Source organism: Narcine bancroftii, chromosome 10, assembly GCF_036971445.1.
Source record: "Narcine bancroftii isolate sNarBan1 chromosome 10, sNarBan1.hap1, whole genome shotgun sequence".
NCBI classification, from domain to species: Eukaryota; Metazoa; Chordata; class Chondrichthyes; order Torpediniformes; family Narcinidae; genus Narcine; species Narcine bancroftii.
The window spans coordinates 39,206,736-39,226,808 of NC_091478.1; the positions used below are offsets into that span (position 1 = coordinate 39,206,736).

At 46.9% G+C, this 20,073-nt stretch overlaps 1 protein-coding gene across 3 annotated transcripts in view; it reads right to left on the bottom strand.

The window, feature by feature from the left end:
* The window catches only part of ipmkb (inositol polyphosphate multikinase b), a 113,744-nt gene extending 95,232 nt beyond the window's left edge, over positions 1–18,512 (bottom strand). For all 3 annotated transcript variants that reach the window (XR_011345561.1, XR_011345560.1, XM_069900685.1), the window contains exons 1-2: positions 18,268–18,512; positions 12,811–12,896 (exon numbers count right to left, since the gene is read on the bottom strand). Coding sequence is in view for 1 of the 3 variants with exons in the window: in XM_069900685.1 (XP_069756786.1) it covers positions 12,811–12,896; positions 18,268–18,394 (213 nt within the window). In the remaining 2 variants the exon portion in view is untranslated. The remainder of the gene's footprint in view (positions 1–12,810; positions 12,897–18,267) is intronic.
* Positions 18,513–20,073: the final 1,561 nt, after the last annotated feature.

The following is a 20,073-nucleotide window of genomic DNA, read 5'->3' on the forward strand; positions in this document are numbered from 1 at the left end:
GTTTGTCTCTCCTTGGCCTCTTAGCCACCTCAGCACCCACAGAACTGAAGTGGAAGCAAATTATTCTCAATTTAAGAGATTGCTCGAGAAGGAAGAAAAATATAAAGACAGATTTACCTGGAAGTGCAATTGAATAGATATAATCTGTTAAGATGCAGAATAAGTGAAATATGAACTAAGGTAAATAGTTCTAGTTTTGCTTATTGAACCTTCTAATACTGATGCATTTTCTCCTTATTCCACTCAAGATATTTTTATTTTAGCTTTGTACGTACAAGAACACCCTCAGCTCCAACTAGACTCTCCACATGGGTCTCCTATGCCTTGACATTCTTCCAGAAGTCTGCTGCTGTGAATTGGACACAACTCCAGCTGGATAGTATCTTTTATTGCACATACCCTTGCTTTATTCTCCCTGCAAGTGTGCATGTCTTCACATTTTCTTTCACCATTCTACAAATTTCACCGTTTACTACTTTCCTGAAATTTGTATCATCTGCAACCTTTGAAATTATGCAAACTTTTACCAAAGTTGTTAAGAATTTTCATAAAATGGAAGTGGTCCAAACATGGGCCCTTGAAGAAAAATTTTCAATGATTTACTGCATTACTTTAAGATAAACTAAATTTGAAATGAAATCAGAGAATGCTGAAAACACTCAACAGCTCCATATTACACCTGTAGGAGAAGCAGAGTTAACATTTCCATGACAGAACATCAATCTCAAAAGCTCCGACACGAATCATCAAATATTCCTGTTGAGAATTCTACAGCTCACATCCTTCTTTGTCTTCTTTGGCTTGGCTTCGCGGACGAAGATTTATGGAGGGGGTAAATGTCCACGTCAGCTGCAGGCTCGTTTGTGGCTGACTAGTCTGATGCGGGACAGGCAGACACGGTTGCAGCGGTTGCAGGGGAAAATTGGTGGGTTGGGGTTGGGTGTTTCCTCCTTTGCCTTTTGTCAGTGAGGTGGGCTCTGCGGTCTTCTTCAAAGGAGGTTGCTGCCTGCCGAACTGCGAGGCGCCAAGATGCACGGTTTGAGGCGAGATCAGCCCACTGGCGGTGGTCAATGTGGCAGGCGCCAAGAGATTTCTTTAGGCAGTCCTTGTACCTTTTCTTTGGTGCACCTCTGTCACGGTGGCCAGTGGAGAGCTCGCCATATAACACGATCTTGGGAAGGCGATGGTCCTCCATTCTGGAGACGTGACCCATCCAGCGCAGCTGGATCTTCAGCAGCGTGGACTCGATGCTGTCGACCTCTGCCATCTCGAGTACTTCGACGTTAGGGATGAAGGCGCTCCGATGAATGTTGAGGATGGAGCGGAGACAACGCTGGTGGAAGCGTTCTAGGAGCCGTAGGTGATACCGGTAGAGGACCCACGATTCGGAGCCGAACAGGAGTGTGGGTATGACAACGGCTCTGTATATGCTTATCTTTGTGAGCTCAAATCCACCAACACAAAAACCAACATACCTGCAAGTAACATACTAAGGCTATTGGTCGACCAAGGATTGTTGGCAACAGCCAGCTCACGGGCCATTTAAAGAAGAGTAGACCACGCAGACATAGACGGGGCTAAAAGTTAAACTAAGACACCGAGCCCTGAGGCCTCGCTCCCTACCATCTTCCTGGCCAACGTACGATCTATAGAAAATATACTGGATGAACTCAAGAGCTAGGTTAGCAGCAGAGGGACATCAGGGATTGTTGTGCGATGTGCTGAACGTGGCCGAACAGGAGCATTCTGGATACAGCTAGTACAGTCTGAGGGCTTCACCTTCCACAATGCGGACCGGATGCCGATAAAGGCAGAGGTGGCAATGTTTGTTTCATTTGCAATTCACCGCGATGCACAATCGTGACGGTTATGTCCAAGTTTTGCTCGCCTTACCTGGAAAATCTGGCCATCAAAATGGCAACCATTCGATCTGTCAAGGGAATGCTCCGCCATCATCCTCGTTGTAGTGTACCTTCCACCACGGGCTAATGCCAGGCTGGCACTGGAGGGGCTGAGCACTGTAATCGGCAGCCACGAGACAGCACATCCTGATGCCTTTCCAATCGTTGTCGGGGACTTCAACCAGGGCCAACATGAGGCAGTCTCCAACAAACTAACACCGATATATTACCTGTGCAACCAGACGAGCCAACCTACTGGACCACTGCAACACCACATAAAGAACACCAACTGAGCCATCCCATAATGGCACTTTTGAAAGTTTAATCACCTGGCTGTACTTCTACTCCTGACGTACAAGCAAAGACTGAGGACGACAGCACTAGTGGTGAAGACAGTGAATATGGTCGAGGGAGGAAGAGGAGTACCTGAGGGACTGTTCTGAATCAGTGGACTGGACCACATTTAAGGACTCATCTACAAGCATGAATGACTATGTCACATTTAAGGACCACATTTAAGGACTCATCTACAAGCATGAATGACTATGTCACATTTAAGGACCACATTTAAGGACTCATCTACAAGCATGAATGACTATGTCACATTTAAGGACCACATTTAAGGACTCATCTACAAGCATGAATGACTATGTCACATTTAAGGACCACATTTAAGGACTCATCTACAAGCATGAATGACTATGTCACATTTAAGGACCACATTTAAGGACTCATCTACAAGCATGAATGACTATGTCACATTTAAGGACCACATTTAAGGACTCATCTACAAGCATGAATGACTATGTCACATTTAAGGACCACATTTAAGGACTCATCTACAAGCATGAATGACTATGTCACATTTAAGGACCACATTTAAGGACTCATCTACAAGCATGAATGACTATGTCACATTTAAGGACCACATTTAAGGACTCATCTACAAGCATGAATGACTATGTCACTGCTGTCGCCGACTTGATTAAGACCCACTGTTGCTCCCTACTCGCACACACCGTGAGTCCCCGACCAAAAGCTGCGGACTAATCAAAGGATTCACAACCTGCTGAGGGGAAGGTTGATGGGGTTTAAGACCAGTGATCCAGATCTCTACAGGAAGCCCAGGTACGATCTATGGAATGCTATCTTAGCATCAAAGAGGCAATTCCAAGGGAAGCTAGAATTAGAGTCTGATACTTGGCAGCTATGGCAGGGCTTGCAGGCCATTACATCCTACAAGGCTGTGGCCCATCACTCTCTGATAGGTGTAATGCGGGTCGAAAGAACCAAAGACTTGTTGATCCAAACCAAGGCTTTTATGGAGCATATCACAAGCAGGTCAACCAGTCCAGAATGACCTGGTCTGGCTAGGACCTGCCAGTAGGTGTGGCTATGCTCTCAGCCAATCACAGTCATCCTACACTACCATCTGTACATATGCACATATACATATTGGTGATAGAATCTGTACTATCACAATGGGCTGAAGACGTTTTATGTTTGCTTTGAAAAGGGCAATTCAATGGTATGATGAGAATCCCTGCAGAAGCTGAAGATCATGTGATATCAGCCTCTGAGGCCAGCATCAGAGCATCCTTCAAGAGTGAACCCTCGCAAGGTCTCTGGCCATGATGGCAGGGGACTGAAAATCTGTGCCAACCAACTAACTGGAGTGTTCACGGGCATTTTAAATCTCTCATTGCTGCATTTGGAAGTTCTCACTGACTTCAAAAGGGCATCGATCATACCGGTCGGTGCCCAAGAAGAGTAGTGGGAGCTGCCTCAATGACTATCGCCCAGTAACACTAACTTCTACTGTAATGAAATGCTCCGAGAGGTTGGTCATGGCCAGAATTAACTCGTACCCAAGGAACGATTTGGACCCGTTGCGATTTGCCGACTGTCACAATCGCTCCACAGCAGATGTAATATCACTGGTTCTCCACTCAGCTCTGGATCACCTAGACAAAGCAACTCATAGTCGACAGCTCAGCTTTCAACACTATATGGCCATCAGTGCTGGTCAACAGCACCAAAACCTGGGCCTCTGCACCCTCCTTTGCAACTGCATCCTTGACTTCTTCGTCGGAAGACCACAGTCAGTGCGAATCGGTAACAATGTCTCCTCCTCACTAACAATCAACTTAGGTGCACCTCAAGGATGCATGTTTCTCCCACTGCTCTACTCTCTCTACAACCATGACTGACTGTCTGGGAACCATTCCAATGCCATCTACAAATTTGCCAATAACATTAACAGCTGTTGGCAGAATCACAGATGGCAATGAGGTAGAATATAGGAGGTATATAGATCAGCTAGTTGATTGGTGTCACAACAACCTTGCACTCAACATTAACATGAACAAAGGAACTGATTCTGGACTTCAGGAAGGGGAAATCAGGAAAACATAAGCCAGTATTCATTGAGGGGTCAGCAGTGGAAAAGGTAAAGAACTTCAAATTCCTGGGTGTCTTCATCTCTGAAGATCTATCCTGGGGTCTTCATGTCGATACAATCATGAAGAAGGCTCACCAGAGGCTATAGTTCATGAGGAGTTTGAGGAGATTTGGTGTGACTCCAAAGACTCTTGCAAATTTTTACAGGTATACTGTGGAGAGCATTCTGACGAGCTGCATCACTGTCTGGTATGGAGGTGCCAATACACAGGACAGGAACAGGCTACAGAGAGTTGTGAGCTCAGCCAGTGCTGTCATGGACATTAGTCTTCACTCCATTAAGGACCATCATTAGGCAGTGTATCAAGAAATTCCCCTCTAACATTAAGGACCCTCACTACCCAGGGAATGTTTTCTTCTTATTGCTACCATCAGGAAAGAGGTAAAGGAACCTGAAGACGAACACTCAACAGTACAGAAAAAAACAGCTTCTTCCTTCTACCATCAGATTTCTAGATGGACAATGAACCACAAACACTACCTCACTTTTTCTCTTATTTGCACTAGTATTTATTTTTTAAATGTAATTTTTACTAACTTTTGCACCTGTCATGCTGCTACAAAATAACGTTTTTCATGACACATGTTCATGACAATAAATTCTGATGTTCCAGGTTTCCTTTACACAGATGCTGCCTGACCTGCTGAGTGCTTCCAGCATTTCTGCATTCATTGCATACTTTTCTCCAGTCTAAAGGTCAACCATATCTACATTCTATACACAAAAGTGCTGGAGAAACTCAGCACATCACACAACGTTCATTAGTAAACAGATTACCAATGTTTCAGGCCTGAGCAACTTGACAAAGGACTCACACCCAAAACATTGGTTATCTACCTTTGCTACAAAAAGAACATCGTGTGACCTGCTGAGTTTCTCCAGCGCTTCTGTGTATAAAATCACAACCACAGCATCTGCAGACCTTCTTGTTTAACTGCATTCAGGTATAGGTATACCCTGCTTTACAAAACTACAGAACCTTCCGTAAGCCAAAATGGCATAAAGCGAAGAAGCAATAACCATGGACTTCTATGGGAAAAAAACATTGAGAATTCCCAGACCCAAAAAATAACCCATCAAATCATACCAAATAACTCACAAAACCTAAAATAACACTAACATATAGTAAAAGCAGGAATGATATAATAATGTATGTGCAGTGTAGTTTCACCAGAATCAGGAAAACAGTGAGTTTTGACAGCCTCACTGGCCGCCCGGTGACCACTCCACTGGCCGCCCGGTGACCACTCCACTGGCCGCCCGGTGACCACTCCACTGGCCGCCCGGTGACCACTCCACTGGCCGCCCGGTGACCACTCCACTGGCCGCCCGGTGACCACTCCACTGGCCGCCCGGTGACCACTCCACTGGCCGCCCGGTGACCACTCCACTGGCCGCCCGGTGACCACTCCACTGGCCGCCCGGTGACCACTCCACTGGCCGCCCGGTGACCACTCCACTGGCCGCCCGGTGACCACTCCACTGGCCGCCCGGTGACCACTCCACTGGCCGCCCGGTGACCACTCCACTGGCCGCCCGGTGACCACTCCACTGGCCGCCCGGTGACCACTCCACTGGCCGCCCGGTGACCACTCCACTGGCCGCCCGGTGACCACTCCACTGGCCGCCCGGTGACCACTCCACTGGCCGCCCGGTGACCACTCCACTGGCCGCCCGGTGACCACTCCACTGGCCGCCCGGTGACCACTCCACTGGCCGCCCGGTGACCACTCCACTGGCCGCCCGGTGACCACTCCACTGGCCGCCCGGTGACCACTCCACTGGCCGCCCGGTGACCACTCCACTGGCCGCCCGGTGACCACTCCACTGGCCGCCCGGTGACCACTCCACTGGCCGCCCGGTGACCACTCCACTGGCCGCCCGGTGACCACTCCACTGGCCGCCCGGTGACCACTCCACTGGCCGCCCGGTGACCACTCCACTGGCCGCCCGGTGACCACTCCACTGGCCGCCCGGTGACCACTCCACTGGCCGCCCGGTGACCACTCCACTGGCCGCCCGGTGACCACTCCACTGGCCGCCCGGTGACCACTCCACTGGCCGCCCGGTGACCACTCCACTGGCCGCCCGGTGACCACTCCACTGGCCGCCCGGTGACCACTCCACTGGCCGCCCGGTGACCACTCCACTGGCCGCCCGGTGACCACTCCACTGGCCGCCCGGTGACCACTCCACTGGCCGCCCGGTGACCACTCCACTGGCCGCCCGGTGACCACTCCACTGGCCGCCCGGTGACCACTCCACTGGCCGCCCGGTGACCACTCCACTGGCCGCCCGGTGACCACTCCACTGGCCGCCCGGTGACCACTCCACTGGCCGCCCGGTGACCACTCCACTGGCCGCCCGGTGACCACTCCACTGGCCGCCCGGTGACCACTCCACTGGCCGCCCGGTGACCACTCCACTGGCCGCCCGGTGACCACTCCACTGGCCGTCCGGTGACCACTCCACTGGCCGTCCGGTGACCACTCCACTGGCCGTCCGGTGACCACTCCACTGGCCGTCCGGTGACCACTCCACTGGCCGTCCTGTGACCACTCCACTGGCCGTCCTGTGACCACTCCACTGGCCGTCCTGTGACCACTCCACTGGCCGTCCTGTGACCACTCCACTGGCCGTCCTGTGACCACTCCACTGGCCGTCCTGTGACCACTCCACTGGCCGTCCTGTGACCACTCCACTGGCCGTCCTGTGACCACTCCACTGGCCGTCCTGTGACCACTCCACTGGCCGTCCTGTGACCACTCCACTGGCCGTCCTGTGACCACTCCACTGGCCGTCCTGTGACCACTCCACTGGCCGTCCTGTGACCACTCCACTTGCCGTCCTGTGACCACTCCACTGGCCGTCCTGTGACCACTCCACTTGCCGTCCTGTGACCACTCCACTGGCTGTCCTGTGACCACCCCGCCGGCCGTTTTTTTTGTAAAAGTGAAAATGCTTTCATAAAAGTAAACAAAGATTTCTTTGTAAAGTGAGTATTTGTAAAGCGGGGTACATTCTGCCCTTTTTATTCAAGTTGTTATTACTACTTTAACATGTCACATTTCAATCTTGCTGACTTGTTTGTGGCATGTTAACAAATATCTTTTGAAATACTACTTACACATGAGCAGCAGTAGCCCCATCAACCCAATCATTTCAACAAAAGAAAACAAACACAACTTGCCTCTATAAAATCAAGTTGATTGTCTTGCATTCTTTTAAGTGACAATTAATTTGATCAAGAATTAAAAGACTCTTCAGCACAGCTAATTCCTACACTACCCAAACCAGTTTGAGGTGGATCACTATCTGCCCTCACTGTATAATGGCTCCCTTAATGAAGCATGGACAACATTTTCAAGATTTCCAGTTTCGATTTATTGTTATAATTTGTATTACATGAAATTGTATTTTGTCTGCTATAAGGCAGATAGGTACAGCTATTGGCAGAAATTGCCTGAAGCGCCTCTTTCAGAGAAAGGGAAACAAAAGAGAGTGTTTCCTCCTCCTCCGCCTCCACCTCCCCCCCACCCCAAATAGAGTCACCAAGTGTTCATGGAATCCCCACAAGCGCTCCCACATCCACACTGACTCCAATACAAACCATCGACAGCCCAAGTTCCAAATCTGAACCTCAGACACAATTAGGAGTCCTTCACTGCCCTCAGCTCTCTCCCGCATTCCTAGTACACCTTCAGCCAGTCTCGATCCCTTCACTGCAGTCTCCAGCAGACTGCAGCCAGCATGTCTTGAGTCACTCACTACCGGGGGGGGAGGGGGTGGGGGGGGGGAGAGAGAGAGAGAGGTGGATTTCTCCAATTTTTCTTCCTGATGCCCTAACCAAGTCCTCTGCTCCTCTGGAGTCTGCAACCCCTCATGGCTGCTGCAGGTCATAGGTGTCACTATCTTGGGTACAGGAGTCATTGTGATCTTAAGGGTTCAGTAAGAGAGGGTTAATAAGGGAACCTTTTGTCTCACAGACGTTTAGCATGATGCCCAGTCTAATATACTTTGCTAAAGATTCTTCCAATCTTGCAATGGTCAACCTCCATGTTTGTAGGCACATTCATATCGACTGCATACAGTAATTCAACAGTTTGGTTTGAGCGATCATAGTCTGAAGTGGAAACAAACGATTTTGAATAATTTCATGTCCTCAGCTTGTTGAAGGAGAGGTAAGAGATTGAGGCAAGGAAGTTTAAGGACAGACAATTTTGCAATTGCAAGGCATTCATTTTAATTGGGATTGGGTACCGAATAGATGCACTCTTAAGGATCACATTGTGAGCAGGTGAAAATGGTAACACTTGTAATTCCCATCCAATGCATTTCTGATGTGATGAGGAGGGAGATAGATGGAAAATTTTAGACATGGCAACAGATAACCTCATCATGGCATGAAAATAAAATCCAAAACAAAAAACGTGCCTCTGAAGGAACTTAGCAGGCCATGCAGCATCTGTGGAGCCAGAGATGGTCACCATTTCTGGTTGAGACCTTGCATCAAGACTCCTTTCACATATATATTCTGAACTGCTAAAATCCTGAATTCTTACAGTTGATTTTTTTTTTAATTGCTCAAGATTGCAGAATCTGCAGTCTGCTGTAAGTCTAAAACTAAACTTTGGGTCAGATTTGGCAGTCTTTGTGTAATCCCAGCTGGACAGCAGATCATCAAGTGAAAAAGCAAAGTTTCTGGAGTATAGCAAAATTTAATACAAATTTATTATCTCTGGTGGCCAGGATGCCAGAAGATATTGGTAAACATGACCAGCTTCAAGAAAGATTAATATGATCTTAGCAAGTACAGAAAATCTCTCTGCCATAGGATAAGCATGAACAAATCATTCTCACATGTCCCCTCTTGGTGGCCAAAGAATCAATCGCAATGCAGATTCCAATAGACACGGTCTTCACTGCATTAAATCCAAATAAAATGTAGAATAACATCCACGTGACTTTTTTTTTTAAACTGAAGAAAAAGCCTTTCACTGAGAAGGATTATGGAGAAATTTGCCTGTCGACAAAATCTTTTACTGTTTAGCATCACACCAAGACTATCGCAAAATCGTTTTGAGTTACTTGCAAGGTACAGTATTTAGAAACAGGAGACTTGATTCTTTTTGGTTGTACCAAAACATTTAAAACAGAATAGACCCAAATATGAGCATCTTTGTTGTAATCAGCATGCAGACTGATATGACAACACTACCTCAGTGAGGCTCAGCAATACCCATTTTAAACCTCACAGAGATGAAATAACATTTGGCAGTATGAAATATCAGTCTTTTTTTAAAAGATCAACTTCTCAGTTCAGTTGCTGAGTGATTTGTTTCTGGCCATGCTACAATTATTGTGCTTTTTATAGTTTTAGAATGTAGCACATTATAGCAGAGTGCAGGCCCTCCAATACATGATGTGTTGACCAATATAAACCTACTCCACAACAATCTAACCCTTCCAGATTTCAGATCTATTGCCAGAGTACGCACGTGACATCAACAACCCTGAGATTCTTTTTCTGCAGGCAAAGCAGAATTATCACTTATTGGGAGTGCAAACAAAATTGTACACAGCATATACATAAACAAATAAAGAACTGTAAACAGATAATGAATGTAAACAAACTGACTGTGCAATACAGAGAGAATTAAAAAAAACAATAAAGTGTACAAGAGTCCTTAAATGTGTTCATGATTGAGTTTATTTTTGAGGAATCTGATGGTGGAGGAGTAGCAGCTTTTCCTGAATGTGGTGGTGTGAGTCTTGTAGCAACTATACCTCTGTCCTGATGGCAGGGAATCCTGATGATTCCTTCCCTCACACCCACAACCCTCCATTTTTCCTACATTCATTTGTCTGTCTAAGAGTGTTTTATATCTGCCTATTGTACCATAATTCACCTCCAACCTGAAAACTCATTCCAGGCACCAACTATTCTGATAAAAACTTACCCTAATAGTTCTCCTAACCTTTCCTCTCCTCACCTTGCACAGATGTCCTCTGGAGTTTGCTACTCTTGCCCCACGTAAAAGGAGCTGGCTGTCCACCCCATCTAGGTCTCCCATAATCTATTAAGTCACCACTCATCCTATGCTCCAAATAGCCCAAGCTCTACTAACCTTGCCTCATAAGACACGTTCTCCAATCCAGACAACATCCTGATAAATCTCTTCTGCACCCCTCTCCTTAGCCTCTGCATCCTTCCTCTCATGAGGGGTTACACATTTCAATAGTTATCTGAAGCTACAAATTTCTACAGAGGGTAGTGTGGCAGGACTGTTTGTGAACTGCAAGTCTTCTGTGAAACCCATTTGTTCCAAACTTGGGTAAGTTAGTATGCAACCTCTAGAATATAAAATATCCGGTAGAATAAGCAGAGGGAACAAAGAACAGGACAAACTGCTGGAAGAGTCCATTGGAGAAAGTAAAAAGGGGGAGAAGAGATTTGCAAAACCTCTACACTGAGAATTACCAGTGACTTTCAAACTTGCAACAGCCATGAACCAAACAAGCTACTCCAAGCCAGCAGCTATACTCAGATCAGTGTTTCAGTTTGCTCTCTACAATTGCATACAGAAGTTTACTGATTCCCTCGATTCAAAGAAAAGAATACACATTTCTTTCATCCTTGCCAATAAAAGCTAAAATAATGAACATGTGGCTGTGTTACAACTGCAAGGTTCACCATGATGCAGAGAGTGGAGACAGCATCACTCTGACACCACATGCCTGCTCTCCTCTACAGGAAGATCCAGGTTACAACAGGGTTCTGTTACAGAGAACTATTCATAACCTAAAGTCAGATATGAACAAAAACAATGTGTGGGAGAGGATCACAGAAGCTGTTCTTATAGGAGACTGAGCAGGAGCAAAAAGTGTAGCCGCCAGCTGGCTTCACTGACTCGGTGAGTGAGTGAATGAGTCTGCTCAGCTCTCCCAACTGAGAGGATATAAAGCACACAGAAAATGCCTACATCCCACCAGTCTCCTAGAGGGTCACTTGTAATTACAGGATTTTAGGGCTTGTAACCCAGGAAGGCCCTGAATACTGGAATCATTCAATTTCATGGCCTCAACAAGTGCAAGTGATCAATGCCTGTCATCCAGGTTATGGTATTACAGTTTTAATTCTGCAGCCATTTATGCATGAGCACAGCACAAATGTAAACCCACTTTGCTCCAGAAATTTAATGCAGGCCTAGTGAGGTAGAAGTTTGGGAAAATGCTATCTGCCCCATTAACTTTAATAAAATTATTTTTAATATATATTTTCACACAACATAACAAAGACTGAGCTTGGAACCAGAGACTAGGAATGTACAGAACTGTGTACAAACAGAAATTGCTTACCATCATTACTTTTTATTTAATCAAGAGCAAAGCTGTGGTCGAGAAAGTCATTTTTCTCATCAAGATTTAAGTTCAAAGTGTCTAACAAATGTGAGGCGTAAACAGTGGAACACTTCCCTGAAATATGCATGATTTTATAAGATTATGAACACACCACAGCTGCTTCTGGCCTGATAAATCAGAGGAATTGCTGTTGTTTTTCAAACTAGTTAAAAGCTAATTAGTCACATGGTGTATTTGGGTGGCAGGCTCGTGGGTCAGAAGGTCCCGTTTCCGTGCTGTTTCTCAAAAATAGCATTTTTTAAAATCTGAACTCCGTAATATTTCTTTATATCTGCAATATCAATTGCACTCTTAATTGTTGTCATGAATTTCTCTTCACATCACAATTGTCAACACAAGGGTCATCAGACTGTTGCAACATTCAGATTATGAGATAGAATGGTGTTTCTTCTGCACACAAAGACCTTTCCCTTTCACAGGATCACCCACTCTCAACTTTTACTTATTCTTAGCCTGCAGCGATAAGTATTGTGGTAGCACGATGGCTTGACTTATTTGACAACATCTAATCCATCTATTAGAGTCATGGTCACATAGTTAATTATACAGCCCAGAAAAAAGGCTCTTAAACCCAACGTCCATGACAACCAAGTTGTCTACTTCAGCTATTCCCCATTTGCCGGCATTTGGCCCTTATCCATATACCTGTCCTATTTTCATTACTTCCCATTAATTTATGTAATACCTTTCCTCAATACAAAGCCTGACCACTTTAAGATTCATAAATCACCAACATACAAAGCCTCAGCGACTTAGTGGATTGGGTGTAACAGTCAAGATGGGATATCACATCCATGCTGTGTACAGTTTTTTGTATTACCCTACCAATAAGTGGTAATTATCCCGCGCCCTCAGGAAAAATGAATCTCAGGGTTGTATGTACTCTGACAATAAATCTGAATTAATCCATTATTTCAAATGCTATGTAATAGCATCTGTGTGCACAAATTTTCAACTCTAGCTACAAATTAGCAGGATTGAAGGCCAATTATACCTTCTGCAATGATCTACAGAAACAGAAATTACCATGTTGTAGAAATTCATTTCTCTGGGTCCACGAGGTGGTGGTTGCAACTGTTTTAATACTGTGCCATCTGGATGTTGTAACATACCTAGAAATAAGATAAATCACTTGTGAAATTATGCTTTTGAATATCCAGTGCATTCTTTATACTTGCAACATAAAGCCACACAACCAATGAGTTTGAACATTGTATTTTAAAGGGCACGGTTTTGCCATTCATTGTCAAATCAGGCCAGACCACATAAACCATGATCTCACTTACCAAAACTGGATACTATTTCAAGATTTAGTTTCCAGACTTTTCTGAAGCCCCTCCCCTACCTTCTTCACCTCATACCCACCAATAACTCATGACAAATGCATCAAGACACAAATGATTCCGTCTGCTACTTCTATGGTATTCCCTTCCTTCCTTAACCGAGAAGCTCAAATTCAAATGTTTCTTTCAGTATTTATGCTAAACTTCTATTTTTTTGTAAACCAACTTCCCTAATTTTGTTCATACCTTCTACAAATTAACTCTGCTCAATGAACTTACCTCCTGCTCACATGATCTTTTTTCCCTACTAATGAGCACCTAACATCCCTTCAAGACTTTAATGTTAATGTATCCCCCTTCAGGGACTGCCCTCTCAAATTTTATTACCACTTTCATAAAAAAATAAACAATCCATTATAGCATGTTAAAAAACACCAACACCTTAAACAGAACTTCTTGTTCAAGTCTCTCCAAACAAGATTCTGCTCTACTATCATACCAAAACTTGTCTATCATTCTATGTTCCAAATTTTTCGACATCCTTCAGTACAGTCAACCAAGCATGGGACTGCTTTAAATTGGTTCCATACTTATCCGAAGTTGTAGTCAGTAAGTCAACAGCCTTCCTGTGTATATTTACATTTATTTAAAAGTTTCTCAATGATAGATGTTTGGACACTACTCAGCAACAATAACCAAAGCCAAAGGCTCAATTTCCATGTGAATACTGATTTCACCTCACCAGTACTTTTCCAACTATCTGTAAATTGCTGGGTTTTCTTTTTAATTGATCTGCAGTATAGGATGTCCAAAAAATTCTTCCATTACTTTCAGTCCCTTCCACAAACTCCATTAATTAAACCACAACTCATTGTTCTCTCCTTGAACTTGACACTTTGGTGTCAAATCTGTCCCAGAGTTTAGTTTTCAACTCTCACCACAAAGGACTGCAGATGCTGGAATCATGAGCCAAAAAAAAAACCCGCTGGAGGACTTCAGCAGCTCAAGAAGCATCTGTGAAGAGAGTCTTGATGCAGGGTCTCAACCAGAAATGACGACCATCTCTGACTCCACAGATGTTGCCTGACCTGCTAAATTCCTCCAGGGGACATTTTTTGTTTTGGATTTAATTTTCGCACCATGATGAAGTTGTCCATTACCGTTTCTAAAATTCCCCAACTCTGCCCCTCCTTATCATGTCAGAAAGACAAACACTTTCAAAGTGCCTTAATTTCCAATGCATTCCTGGTTGCTCTCGTTCTAATTTCTAGAGTATAAATGCCAGTACAGGTGAGTGAATGGAATATTGCTCAATCAACTACAAAAACAGGGAGTTCATGTTGAATCTTTACAGCATATTGGTTAGGGCATGACAGTTAAGCATCTAATTTGAGTTACCTCATTCTGGGAAAGGCACAAAGGCTTTGGAAAAGGATGAAGAAAATTACTATTATGGTTTCAGGACACTTGTATGTGTGGCTGAGAAATTGGTGAAGATAAAAGGACCATTGGATGACCTGTTGAAAGAATTGCATCTGAACTGGAGGGGTCCCATATCCTTCTGGGGAGATTTGCTGTCGAGCAGAAGGGTGAAACCCAAAAGTAGTAGTTCAATAAGTGAGAAGGTTGAAATAAATTTCAAAGTTAACGCAAGCAAGTCTAATAAATAGGCCAGACTGTATCAGTACAGGGAGTTCAAAAAGCCTGATAGGGTAAACAGTATTTAGTTTAATGCAAGAAGCCTCAAGAGTAAGGCAGAGTGTGGGCAAGAGATTCAAAGGGGAGTTGCAGGATAAATTTTTCAAAGAAAGTGATGGAAATTTGGAATGTCAGGAGGTGGTGGAGGCAAGAACAGAACATTTATGAGGCGTCTGAACAAGAATTTGAATGAGCAGGACATAAAGAGAAATGCAATTAATGCAGGGAAGTGGAATTAATTTACATGGACAATGGAATCAGTATAGATGCTGTGGGATGAGCACCCTGTTCCAATGCTATGCAACTCTATTACTTCAAAGGTTGCAGAGATTTTATAAGGGTGTACAACATCATAAATTGAGATAGGGTACATAAAGAGAAGCTAGTCCCTTTAATTGAAGGTTCAAGGTCTGGAGACATGAATGTAAAAGTAAAAGCAAAGGGAGTGGAATGCAAGGATTTTTATTTCATACAAAACAAGAATGATTATCTGGTTTTATAAAACCATGGTGAACTCATAGTTTGGATACAAAATTAGTCAGCTCAGAGAAGTCAGAGGGCAGTGGTGGAAGAATGTTATTCAGGCTGGAAGCTTGTGACTAGTGATATTCTGCACGGGTCAGTGTTGGGACTGACCCGTGCAGAATATCAGTGACTTGGGTGAAAACTTTGCAGATGACAATAACTAATGAAGCTGTGGGCAGAGTAGAACTGTACAAAGAGAAGGGGAAAGTATGGGGGAGCCATCAGGGGTACTCTTTTTTTTTCCCCACAGAGTTGTGGGTTACTGAAATGCATTCTCAGGGATGGTGATGGAGCCTAAGAGACTCTTAACAGGCACATGGATTAAAGAAAAATAGAGGGTTATGAGGTAGGAAGGATTTTGTTTTTTTTTTAATAAGTATATGTGGGTCAGCATAACATTGTGGGATGACGGGCCTGTAATGTTTTATGATGTATCTAAATACTTCTTCAATGTTACTATCATTTCTGATTCTACCACCTCCACTGACAGCATGTTTCAGGAACCTACTGACCTCTGTGTTTAAAAAAAATTAATCTTAACCAATCACCCATTTTCCCACACATGGGAAAAAGAACATCTACCTTAATTACCTTGTCCCTCATAATTTTATATACTTTTCCCCCCAGCCTTCTCTGCTTCAATGCAAAAGAGAGAGCTAATGCTTCAGAATGATGACCAGAGTCGATCATTAGAACTGATGAAAACTCAGATGAAAGGTAGATTATCTGTTTGTTCCTCATCTACTATTTCCAACTTATCATGTTTGATACGAGCAGAAAAATGGAGCATCTGATAACTTAGTGATTATTTATTGAACTTCCTTGCACACAAGTTTTCGACTTGTCCAGTACGAGAAATTACATCGAAGAAACTTAGTAACTGCAAACCATGTTACATTTTTGCTCTGAGGAGGGAAATTCCATGTTATTTAATCTAACCTGACTTCTAAAATTCCTCATCCCTGGAAGCATTATTAGAAAGGATTCAGAGGGGTGAGTGATAGGAAGCTCAAGGCTGTTTGGACAAGATTTCAAGCAGTGACCCTCTGTCTCTTGGGCAAGGGATCAATGTGGGACATGGTGAGAAAGAGCCCTTGCTCTTTGGCTTAGGCCAAAGGAAAGAGCAAAGCTTGGATGGAAGGACATGATGGGTGAAGAGTTGGGGGAGGCAGAGGTTGGTGTGAAACATGTGAAGTCTCTGATAAGTACAAGTAAAACTTCGGCAAAGCACTTGAAGTGGTGGGGAGAGAAGAATGCTGGGTGTCAAAAATAATCAGGGGGCAGGGAGAGGTGACAAGGCTGTTGGAGGGGTCAGGGAGAGGTGGACGTGCAAAGACTGTTGAAGGGGCCAGGGAGAGGAAATGAAGGTAATTGATGGAGAAGAGGTGATGGGGACAAGCAAAGGAGAAATGGATGGGGCAATGGGAGTCAGGGGGTAGAGGGAAGGGGGCTGGAGGCTAGAGGGTGGGGAGAGAGAGATGCAAGGAGACCAAGGGGTGGTGAGAGGGTGGGGCAATGAGGCTAGGGTGTGGGGAAATGCAGAACAGGTGGTGGGGTATGGAGAAGGAAAGAGGACTATAGCGAGGGACAGATGATCACATCTGGCGGCAGTAGGAAGAGTTGATGAGCATTGTAGGGCATGAGAGAGAAAGATGATGCAGGCTCTGGAAGGTAGTGGGAGCAGATAGTGGCTATGCAAATAGGGTAAGATAAAAGATGGTGTGGGGGCAGGGTGATCCTGTTTAGAAGACTGATAGAGTAAACAAAAGCAAGAGCTGAGGATGATAATGGAAGAGGAAGGTGTACTGGAGATAAAGTTATGGCATTAGATTAGAGTGGGAGATTTCAATGTGAAGTCTGGGATGCCATTTGTATTATGGTAATTGTGGTGAGGTAGGCAAATATTGGTAGGGTGGGCTTTGATATAGTAATGGAAGTGGGGTGTTGAATTTTGGAAAGTCCAGGTTGACTGTGAGGTCTAGCATATGGTAACTGGGGTGCGGATTTCAGCATTGAGGATCCAGGTAACTATGTTCCAGCTTGGGAATGATAAATGGGATGAGGGTTTAGGTTGAGGCATATGTGATAGGAGTGGTCTGGTGGGCTTTAGCAACATGGCTGAGGGGTTCGCTGTTGATGTTTTGGGGACTGAGATCCACCTGTGGTCAGACAATAGTGGAGATAAGGTTCATTGTGGGGGTGGGATCCAGAAGATGTTTTGGGTCTAAGGGTGACCCCCCTGGTCACAGCTAGCCCCGGGGAGTGCCTCCTGGACACACCCAGTTCCAGGGTGGGGGTGGTTGACCCCCTCGGTCACACCCAGCCCCAGGGGCTGAACCCCTCGGTCACACCCAGCCCCAGGGGCTGACCCCTCGGTCACACCCAGCCCCAGGGGCTGAACCCCTCGGTCACACCCAGCCCCAGGGGCTGAACCCCTCGGTCACACCCAGCCCCAGGGGCTGAACCCCTCGGTCACACCCAGCCCCAGGGGCTGACCCCTCGGTCACACCCAGCCCCAGGGGCTGATCCCCTCGGTCACACCCAGCCCCAGGGACTGAACCCCTCGGTCACACCCAGCCCCAGGGACTGACCCCTCGGTCACACCCAGCCCCAGGGACTGAACCCCTCGGTCACACCCAGCCCCAGGGGCTGACCCCTCGGTCACACCCAGCCCCAGGGGCTGACCCCTCGGTCACACCCAGCCCCAGGGGCTGACCCCCTCGGTCACACCCAGCCCCAGGGACTGAACCCCTCGGTCACACCCAGCCCCAGGGACTGACCCCTCGGTCACACCCAGCCCCAGGGACTGACCCCTCGGTCACACCCAGCCCCAGGGACTGAACCCCTCGGTCACACCCAGCCCCAGGGGCTCCCTGGCTCCCTCCCCTCCCCTCCCTCCCACGCTGGTCACCGCCAGCCCCAGGGGCTTCCCCGCGGTCACCGCCAGCCCCGGGTACGAGGGGCTCGCCGCACTCACCCAGCTCCGATTTCCCGTACTTGTGCCCAGCGACCTGGTGGCTGAGAGGGGTGCAGCCATTCGGGAAGCGGTGGAGCCCCAGGCCCGGGGCCGGGGCCTGGCCGCCCGCGCTCACCCCGCTCTCCATCGCCGAACGATCCTCTACCCGCCGAGCGCCCGGACTCCACGGCCCTGGCCGCTGCTCGGCCGCCGCCGCCACACACCCATGGAGGCTCCTCCGCCCCCGGAGCCTCGCGCTTCCGCGTCTCCGGCCCCCCCCCCCCCTCCCTTTTCCCGGGTCCGGCCGCGCACCGTCGGAACTGACGCCACCGCGCACGGGGAGCGGGGCGAGGCGGCTGCCCCGAGCAGGTAGCGCGACGGGCTGAAGGGGGGAGGTCCGCGGGGTGCGCGGAGGGCAGAGGCACCCTGTGCCTGGGGGCGGCCGGACGGAGCTCCTGGAAGTGTAGATGGAGCCAGGAAGCCTTTACACTCAAGGGCTGGGGATGGAGTCGTGCTGAATAGAAAAGGATTTGCACAGCCATGACTTTGGAGCAGTTCAATCCTCTCCCTCTCTCTCTCAGGGCAGATGCTTCCCCGACTTGTTGAGCATTGCCAGCCTTAGCTTTTTTTTAAACATCAGTGGTCCTCTTGCTTTTTTTTAAATATGGAAAAGTGTGCTTGGGCATTGGGACAGAGGCTGCGTCTGCAACCCCCTGCTCAGTGTCCACTCACCTGCTTCTCCATGCCCTTGAGTACTTGTTCCACTCACAAATTGGAGGAGCAACGCCTTAGTTTCCATCTCTTGCTGCTTGCCACTAAACCTGCCCACCTCTGCCCTTTCCAGTTCTTACACCCACCCCATGCTGCAGTACCCTCCCTTCTTCATCTCCTGCCTTTGCCACCCCACCCCCTCTCCTTTTTGTTTGGACGCCTGTCGGCATTTTCCCGTACTTTGATGAAGGGCTCAAGCCCGAAGCGCCTGTGACGTGTCTTTACCATTGCTACCTAAAGGGCACCGTTTGACCTGCTGAGCTTCTCCAGCATTTTGTTGTTTTTTTACTTCAACCAAGGCGTCTTCTTCAGAATGTTGTCATTTATAGGTGGGGGGGGGGGTCGGTGATGAGGATGGAATAGTGCAGCTTATGCAAAAGAAACAAGTGAGCACCGTGGTTGGTAGAGACAAATTGGACCAGAGGGCTTGCTTTAACGTGCTGGATTATCTTTTTTCGCAGAGCTCGAAAGCCACGTGTAGCGTGAATAAAAGCTCTCATGACTGGAAGGAGAACATGCACTTTTATTAGCTTATAACTGAGTGTAGAAGACCGCAGAGCCCACCTCACTGACAAAAGACAAAGGAGGAAAAACCCAACACCCAACCCCAACCAACCAATTTTCCCCTGCAACCGTGTCTGCCTGTCCCGCATCGGACTTGTCAACCACAAACGAGCCTGCAGCTGACGTGGCCATTTACCCCTCTATAAATCTTCGTCTGCGAAGCCAAGCCAAAGAAAGAAAAACTGAGGGTAGGGTCTTACAGTGGTCTTCAGAAGGGCTCAGGGTTCAGGCAGGAAATGAGGATTATAAAAGATGGGGGCATCAGTATAAAACCTCCAGTGAATCTCAGTTCACTGCATTCACAACCTTCCTGCAGAATTTAGCGTCTGTGGATGAAGCCAGATAATATATACATTATTTATAAATGTACGCGATCTGGGGGTATGGAGAATGTGCTGGGGCGCCTAAGCACAGTAGGGCCTTGGACTCCTTGGGTCTCCTGGTCCCCTTGTGAGGGAAGAGTGGAGGGCAGGGTCCCCAGCTTTACAGTGG